The sequence below is a fragment of the Haliotis rubra genome, unplaced genomic scaffold (assembly GCF_003918875.1).
Source record: "Haliotis rubra isolate DU_JTF1 unplaced genomic scaffold, ASM391887v1 Scf1550, whole genome shotgun sequence".
Classification (NCBI taxonomy): Eukaryota; Metazoa; Mollusca; class Gastropoda; order Lepetellida; family Haliotidae; genus Haliotis; species Haliotis rubra.
In genome coordinates, this window is record NW_025765504.1 from 135,041 (window position 1) to 144,310 (window position 9,270).

The 9,270-nt window shown below is 40.7% G+C and overlaps 1 protein-coding gene across 1 annotated transcript; it reads left to right on the top strand.

Annotated features, from left to right (window-relative positions):
* Nucleotides 1–3,059: 3,059 nt before the first annotated feature.
* On the top strand, nucleotides 3,060–6,252 carry LOC124270844 (solute carrier family 28 member 3-like). The gene is made up of 4 exons (XM_046705896.1): nucleotides 3,060–3,169; nucleotides 3,622–4,043; nucleotides 4,655–4,793; nucleotides 6,193–6,252. Exons 1-4 carry the CDS (start codon nucleotides 3,113–3,115, stop codon nucleotides 6,250–6,252), a joined length of 678 nt encoding a protein of 225 aa, XP_046561852.1. The 5' UTR covers nucleotides 3,060–3,112.
* The last annotated feature ends 3,018 nt before the right edge of the window (nucleotides 6,253–9,270 follow it).

Here is a 9,270-nt window from a genome sequence, read left to right on the forward strand (position 1 = left end):
CTGTCTGTATGTCGCCACGTGCACATGAATGTGTCATGCCATGTTTATTCTGTGTTTAAATGACCCTTAACTCAAGGGGAGTTCAGAGTTTTAAACTGTTGCGAAGTGAAACTGTTTGTAAACATATGTTGAATCCTAAACTACATGACAAATAGAGGAACAAAGCATTAGGTGAAGACACATTTTAACATGACATGACCCGTGAAGATCCGGGGTAGAATAGGTCTTCAGCAACCCATGTGCTTGCCATAAAAGGCGACTATCTTGTCGTAAGAGGCGACTAACGGGATCGGGTGGTCAGTTTCGCTGACTTGGTTGACACATGTCATCGGTTCCCAATTGCGCGGATCGATGCTCATGCTGTTGATCACTGGATTGTCTGGTCCAGACTCGATTATTTACAGACCGCCGCCATATAGCTGGAATATTGCTGAGTGCGGCGTAAAACTAAACTCACTCACTCACTTTAACATGACATAATAACTGCACGTTGTCTGGAAGGAGCGACGAGGAAAAGGTAAAGTCAGGGCTTTTCAGACCCCCAAAGATAGGACCTGAATGTAAGGTGCTCGAAGAGGCAGTTCAAAGCTCTTCTTGGCGACATACTACTTAAATGCAAATTAACAGAAGAGAAACGGCAGAATTTGGAACTGATCAATATGATGCACATTGTCTCTGCACGTCGCTCCACAAGCGATGTCACTCCAGCACTTATAGCATAAAACAAAACATTTTAATCATTTATATCCCTCACTACACAGAAGCGTCATACCATGTCCAAAAAACAGTACATGAAAGTTCTCACAGTTTCAACAAAAATATCTCTGCAGGACAAAATTCCAATACACAAGACTTAAGTTGTTCAGAAGAAACAGTGTTTAACATTTTAAGGTTCTTTCTGGACTCAAGATTTTTTCACGATGTCATTATATCTCAAAATCTCAGTTGTGACATGTCACCTTTTCCTATTCTGTGGTGAGACTGTCTGTGGGGCTTATTGTACCCTGGCAGATGGAGGATTATCTACAGGCCGTCGATATATAGTTGGAATATTGCTGAGCGCACAATTAAACAACACACAAACAGATGAATGATAGGTAGTACACCAGTTTAATACGTTTAATATGTCTGTGTGATAACAGCGCTCTCGTCAATGGAAAACTAATTTAAACACATGTAAATGAACCTTTTCTTCATTTTCACATCGTGCTACAGAACCGTATTCTGCATACAACATTCGACAACAGTTGTTTGTTTGGTGCGTTGTTAATCAGATTCATGTTTCACTACGGACTGTCATATATATCTTGTTTATTCAAAGGGATTCATAGTATCCCGTTTTAAATACTTTAAAATCAATATCAATGCCTTTTGTGTCCATGTGAAATGACAAACATTGGATTGTGCAGATTTTATGAAACTGCAGCATATGTTCTCCAGTAATTAAAACGAGGGATTGCACAAAACGTACAATAGTTCGAACGACACTACATGGAGAGAGCAATGATGTACTTGTTCCATTCTTCACATTGGTATATTGTATTGAGAAGAACCATAACGAAACGTAATATACACAAGGACACCACCCCCCACCCCCCCGTAATTTTGCAATGATGGGTTTTCAACACGTACATAAAACCTTTCGAGGTGACCAAGATGAAAACATATGATATTTTGTTACCCGTATGACCCTTTGACTCATAGAAAATGATTGGAATTCATTTTGAATTTAAGATGATAATTGCTCATTTTATGAAAACGCTGATTTTAATACAAAGCCATGTCCGTACAAGTATGGCCATGGAATGTTTAATGTTGAATTTATTCGTGAATGTGAAAATTCAAAATGTCATTTTGCGTGTCTTACACGATTCAAGGCCAATACCGATAACCTCCATGTGACTGTATGAGAGCCAGCCCTCCCCTCCTCATACCCCAGTCAGCCTCCTGATCCTCTGAAGGGGCAGTCTACGCCATTACTCGTGTAAGGCAGCTTCCAATTGGGCCAGGGTCTGTACAGGAGGATCCCTTTGTTGCACACAACGACCAATCATGACTTAGAAAGGGTTAAGATCAGGGCTCATTCAACTGTGAGATATGGCAGGGGGTGCATAACGAAGTTCTTTGTGTATTGTCTGTAACGTGGTTAGGAATGATGTAAGACCTGAGCGTTTAGGAAAGCGAAGACATTTATGATTCTCAGTCTCGAGTCTTCTTTCAACTATTCAACCGAAAATTTGAATTTCATAGTAACCATAGTGTGGTTTTACGCGGCTTTTGCTGTTTTAAATATGCTTATTTCCTATTTGATAATACCAATTCAATTACATAGGAACAACATGAGTGAGTATGGTTTTACGACGCTGAACAGCAGAAAGCGGATGCTTGAATATAAACAGGCTCGTTTAATTACACCACTTCCAATCTATTTAGGTTATTTTGTAGTTGTAGTTATTAGATGCCTTCTTTTAAGTTGTCTTACTTTGCAACCAATTAAATGGTGTATTTCCGTTGTACCAAACACGACCAACCAACATTGCTGTTAGACGCGTACATCTTTTAGTTTGTGAGGATAGACATAATTCAGGCATATCACGCTTAATGTGGGGAAAAGAGAGGACACATCTGTGGGCGTATTTCTATCGATCGATAAGTGCATACACTTTGGAACAAGTGGACACGTTTGTGATAATCTAATGTAATACTTTGTTTCCAGTTTCAAATTTAAGTTTCAACGGTACATTACAAAGCTGAATAATAACATCTCGATCTAACATGTGCTCATTAAACCAAAGCACAAAAGAGCAGGGATAAATACAATATTAAAGATTAGAGGTGATATGTCTAAATGGTAAATTCTGCTTTGATGTAAGGACAGTATTCCTATAGTACGTGTTGACGTTCATAAAAAAGCCGATATCTATTTCATCAGCTTCCTATCAGTGTGTTTAGATCGGTTATTAAAACAAACATGGTGAATGCTTACACACGTTGAAACAGATGCCTGTTCAAATATCCTGCAGTTAAGGTTTCACAGGAACATATTTACTCATACGTGTACATATATAACATTCCTGACGTGATTGTACCACGGCAGTTGTACTGTCAGGTCATGGCTGAACAACACCGAGTAGAGACAATCGCCCTTGTCAAACGAGAATGTCCTGAGGTGAGTTGGCTTCAAACATTACTTTCTATCATTGAATTACTACCAGGCTATCACACAGTCATTGTCTAGAATATCTGTCTTGATATCATTATTGATATCAAGTTACTGTCTTGCATACGTTTGTGACAAGTAATCACGTTTCTGGCTATCAGTGAGTTAAACACACTTCATACTAATTACTGACTGACTGACTGAGTTTGGTTTTACGCCGCTTTTAGCAATATTCCAGCAATATCACGGCGGGGGACACCAGAAATGGGCTTCACTCATTGTACCCATGTGGGGATTCGAACCCGTGTCTTCGGCGTGACGAGCCAACGCTTTAACCACTAGACTACCCCACCGCCCCTCATACTAATTAAGTAAAGGTTATGATGATATTGGTCGTAGTAGTGATAGTGGGTACGTTTCTGTTGTTTTTATGCCGCTGCTGCTGCTAATGACCACTTTAGTTTCAGAAGGAACTGTTTCCAGAGAGAACGTGCCCCAAAGCAGAACATGAATATAACAAAGAAGATGTAGATTTGTTCATATCCAACACACCTGATGAAGGATTTGATTATAGAGAGCATTATCTACAATGTGGAGCGGCGTTTGGATGGGCAAGAGCGTCGCTTTGCAAGACGATAATTCGCAACAAGAGCATGCTTGTGGCTATATGCTCACTGATCGCATTGACTGCCTACGCTGTGTATGTCGGCTTCAGCATCAGATTTTCCTTTGGGGATGAAGGTTCTTTGAGACTGCTACTTGGGACCGGTTTTGTCGCCCTGATTTATGCCAAGGTCAAGTTGACAACCCGCGTTCATGAACTTTTATCTCCATGGTCCAACAAGATATCGAATTCCCCTTCGATAACGAGAACAATAAGATGGTGAGGATTCTAGAAAAATGCAACATAAATGAATATTTACACTACCTAAAGATTTTATTACACGTATTGTCATTGCTGATGCTGGCGTGAAACAACAAACAAACAAATAAAGTCAAATTCGAGAATATGTTCTATATCTGATGCCAGTATTGCAGCTTTCATGGGATTCCGATGGAGGTTGTTCTGGGTGGGTTGTTTGCATGGTATATTCCAAGTCAGGGATCTATCAGGGAAACCTTACAACGGCCTGCAGCTATGTGGAGGCGACAAATCAGAATATAAACAGTTAATAGGGTACAGCTAAGATTCGGGTAACACAGTCAAGTCTGTACTAGACAAACAGGTAAATGATATTGCTATCAGCGATCCACCCCATGGCTGATACCACATCCAAACATGTCGGCTTTACAAGCATACGCTTTGGTTTCAGGGAACCTATTAGAACCGAGTTCCCGGCAGTCATTTCCGGAGTAATGGAGTTTGACATTATCAACATCTATTGTGACTTCTGGCTTAGTAAAGGATTGTGATATGCATCCTCGATATTACCCTTAAATCTGAATCTATATATTTTCTCACATTCATCTCCTGCTGCCACCTTGTGTTGGCAGGTTGCTGTACATAGGTATGGTCCTCTTCATGGCGATCTACTTGGGACTGAATGTGACCAAAGCGGAGAACTTTCTCTCTCTCGCTGGACTGACCTTCTTCATTCTTCTAGGATTCCTGATATCCGAACATCCAGAAAGGGTAAGCGGGTTGAAACAGGATAATGACAAACCCACATTAGACAATAATCATTTGCCTTAGATTTTGATAAACAAATATGTTTTATTATGGCGGAGAACTTTGACTTTCTGGCAGGGCTGTCCCCGTTGGTTCTCATTGATGTTTGGGTTCCGCTTGTTCACGATCTGAGTCAGGCAATCGGTCTGATAGAAGGTTTATGCTTTTCTTAGCTTCTCCACCACGGTCGTCACCGTACATTTAAGTTTCCAGATAAATAATGTTAGAGCATATAGTCTAAACAGTGAGGAAAAATCATCTTAAAACCAGTTGTCTTCAACCTATTCCTCTTCGATGGCGGGTTCGAAACAGACATATTATCATGACAAATCTTGAATCAGCTTGACATCGCAGAGAGATGAATTCAAAAGATTGATAGTCCTCCTGTGTTCCGTCTATTTCTACATTTAGAGAAGCGCGATAGACAGCAGCCACGCCCACGCCTTGCCCATCAGACCTAGGGAACCTGTATCCATCTCATGTCAGTTCCTAGCTTTGGTTTCATCACCATAACGTCTTAGTCAAGACTCATTACCGAAGAGTATATCCAAAGCTTTGCCAAGTATCACATCATACATTATCACGGTTTTATTCTATGTATTCCACACACTCACTTTCAATCCATGAATGGTTGGCCTAGGAAATACTTGAATGAAGTTAATGTGGTTGACACCTCCACTTTGACATATTTGTTCATGTTTCTCAGCTGTGTGGTTTATTCTCTCTATTCCTTCTTCGTTTCCTTTTCCCACCCATTGAACGTCTCTTTGTCTCAGTAACTGGTATATTAAGTTCTATTAGAAGATGAAACACATTTGATGGAAGACACAATTGGCTATCAACATCCGATATTGTTGGGTGAGAGTGTAATATAGTCCGGCCGAATGACTGCTGGCCTATAGACAGCAGCTTGTCCCGGCTATAGACAATAGAGTCATAGCTCTGCCTAATGTTCTCTCTACTGACTCATTGTCAAGAGTTAGCCAACTTCAGCTTGAAAGGGTCTTGAGTACACTGTGGTTGGAAGATAGTAATAATTCCCAGGAGTTTGTGCAGAAAACAATGATAACATCTACATCACAGCATATTTTGATACAGAAACGCATTTAGATCACCTCCATAATGTAATTTGTTGAATAATAACACGAAAAATCACAGAAAGGCTATCTTGATATCACACTATCAATATTTGATGAACGTATACAGGACATACTGAAAACACCGACGCAATTCGAACAAACCTTAACACATATAGGACATATCACTATTCTGTTCTTAATATCCAGTAGGATTCAAGCATTGTGCGCAGCACGTTTCTGTCTCAACGAGTAGTGGTGAAGCTATGTGTAGTTTACAATTTCAGGTGAACTGGCACGCGGTATTTTGGGGAATCGGGACCCAGTTCCTGTTTGCTTGCTGCTGATACTCAGAACCAGTTTCTGGGTTTCGCTGTTTCCGATGGCTTGGAGAAAGACTAGACGAGTTCTTGGAACACACTAACAAAGGATCTGAATTTGTATTCGGAAAAACATATCAAGATCACGCGTTTGCATTTCAGGTAAGTGTGTAACACACATCGTTTGGTCCCATGACAGAAAAGGTCCCAATTATCTATAAAGATGGACAGGCTTCAGTAGAGCGTACATGGTTAGCTCTTTGACTCTGCGTAACATGACGACCAAGATTTGTTCTTTGTTTAATGCCCCTCAATGGTTTGTCTGACCGTGGTCACAAGTACCTTACTTTCAAAACTTGTCATCATTTGCTCGACATAACGTATTACAAATGAACATCGTATTCATCAAATTCAATATCTTGTGAAGATCTTGGTTTAGAACCGATGCATTTTGCAAGGGGGTTTGGGACTCAAGCAGTTGATGGATGTTCGTCATCACACCCAATTGCGTAGACTGGCGCGTTCAAAGTGTGGCGTTACATATTAAACAACCCTGACACATCGGACATGAATAGATTTCTGATAATTATGTCAGCATGAATGTTCAGAACGGGACCTGACAGAACTACAAAGATGAGAACTCATCTAATTCAGGAAGAGTGTGTGTGAGTTATATTTCAGCAATATCGTGACTACAACTGGTTCCAAATTCATACAAAACTACATTTAATTTATGAAAACCTGTCGACGAAGGACAGTGATATTCCTGTGTTTTATGTTTTCAGGTGATGCCATTTATTCTGATGTGCTCTTCGACTATCAACGTCTTGTACTACTACGGGATTCTCCAGGGATTCGTGGCCATTTTGGATGGTTGCTGTCTGTCTGTCTGGGCACCAGCCCCGTGGAGTCCGTTAACACAGCAATCAACGTTGTGTTTGGACCAGTACGGTGAAATTATGTACACCTATTCTATGAACTATAGAACATCAATAACACTGTTAACTCCACAAAGTCAATGTCTAATGACCATTTCATGTATTAATGTCAATGTTAACAAACATCAAATACGGACGTACACTTTCTTTTGCCCGACAGTGTAGCTGAAAGCAGCCGGAGTTGATACAGCTGTTATCTTCTTCACTAGGGGACACCTTTGCTTGTGGTATTATTGCTGATTATATTTTAATGGTCATAACACAACTATTGTCATTTTCCCATCTACATATGACTGGTAGTGTCATTGATGATTGCACCAGAAAGATATTTACAATAAAACGTGTTGTTTCGACGGACGGTAGTTACATGCAAGTGTCATTATCAGGCAGAATCACCTCTTGCCATCAAGCCCCTTCCTTCCTCATCTCACGCCGTCCGAGTTACATGCTGTCATGGCCGCCGGATTTGCCAGCATTGCAGGGACGGTATTCGGGATGTTGACATCGTTTGGGGGGTAGGTAGTACTAGGTACTGGGGATATAAGGTATCATGCACATGTGTCCAGTGACTTATTATTATCATTATTGACGTTTTCGTTAGTACCCAAAATGGGGAGAGATTCGGACGTAATCAAACAACCTATCCTAATCGACACTATTTTGTATGTTTTACAAACACGTGTCATCACAGAGGTGTGTTTTGTACACTACTGCCCAGAAGTTGATTCCCATTACACGCGTTGAGATTAACCTGACACTGGTTGCATCACGCGCTCGTCCCAACTTGTAAGGCTAATGAACTTGTAGACAGTCGTGTAGTTACAGTCCGTTTGAGTCAGAAACGGACCGATGAATTGCAAATTTTATCAGCCAGGTGTTAGAGAAGCACGTGCACAAGTGCCCACCAAGTTATTGATTCATTAGCCTGTGCTGTGCCGTCTCCATCCTTTCTCGCACACCTTGCTGTCCCTGTACTGTCTCTCTGCACTCCTCCCTCGTAACAAAATAGTGAACTGTGTCAAAATTTTAATGATAGTTTCTTAAAGAACTTTTTGGGTGGAGTCCGGAAAATTTTCAAATATAGGAAAGCTGTTGGGTATTAGTAAATGATAAACATGTGTACCATTTATAATTATGTGGCAATTTTGTACAATGATAAAATTTGCAATTCATCGGTCCGTTTCTGACTCAAACGGACTGTAGTTTTACCTTATCATTATCCTTCATACCATTACAGATTGAATAGTAGGGTTTCTGGGATAATAATATTTCATGGGTCAATCACAACAAAACATCGTATAGAAGAAAAATGGTCGTTTTAATAAAATTGATATGATCGATAACAACAAGAACTTATATATTAATTTTCAAAGTGGCAGGTACACATAGTACGGTGTTTAAACATTTTCCTTTGTTAATACCTCCAGTTGCGTTTAACATGGTCCACTTGTTGTCAAAAGTTCATTCACGGATCCCACAAGAGTTACACACGAGTGACCAACTAGATGTATCACGCTCGTCTCATCTTGTAATGGGTATGGTCCATTGGACAGTAGTGTTATTAGTTTGTACCTTATAATTATCCTTCACTGCATTACAGTAAATGTGTTGATGTTATTATTACTAGGCACCAGCCAACCATCTGCTAGCAGCCAGCGTCATGTCCGCCCCTGCAGCTCTAGCCATGTCCAAGCTAATAGCGCCAGAAACACAGCCGACCAGGATCCAGCCACATGACGCCTACAAACATCCCTGTCCGTCAGTCACAAACACCTTCCTTCATATATGTATAAATACATCTGATATTCATTGACAATGATGATGGTAATAAGGGATGGTGCAATAAAGACTTGGACCCAGCTTACGTCAAGATTGCATCCCAAGTTCCCGATTGTGCTCCGTGCCTTAGGTATGGTACCACTCAGTCCCAAGATTGACGTACCCATTAACAGACTTACATTCTTGGTGATGCTATAGCCGCCGACACAGGAAAGTCTTAGAGTTCTCTCACAAGGGTCTTTCGAAGGGTTCGACAATGTGGCTCATCATCATGAGCATCTGTAAACGTAGCCGCCATACGATGACATGTGTGCCTGACCACCCAATC

Excerpts from the sequence above, each read along its gene's own strand:
- LOC124270844 (XM_046705896.1), top strand. The coding sequence starts at position 3,113 with ATGGCTGAACAACACCGAGTAGAGACAATCGCCCTTGTCAAACGAGAA. Across the intron at positions 4,044-4,654 it reads ATAACGAGAACAATAAGATG|GTTGCTGTACATAGGTATGG; the intron begins GTGAGGATTCTA and ends TTGTGTTGGCAG. Across the intron at positions 4,794-6,192 it reads TATCCGAACATCCAGAAAGG|GTGAACTGGCACGCGGTATT; the intron begins GTAAGCGGGTTG and ends TTACAATTTCAG.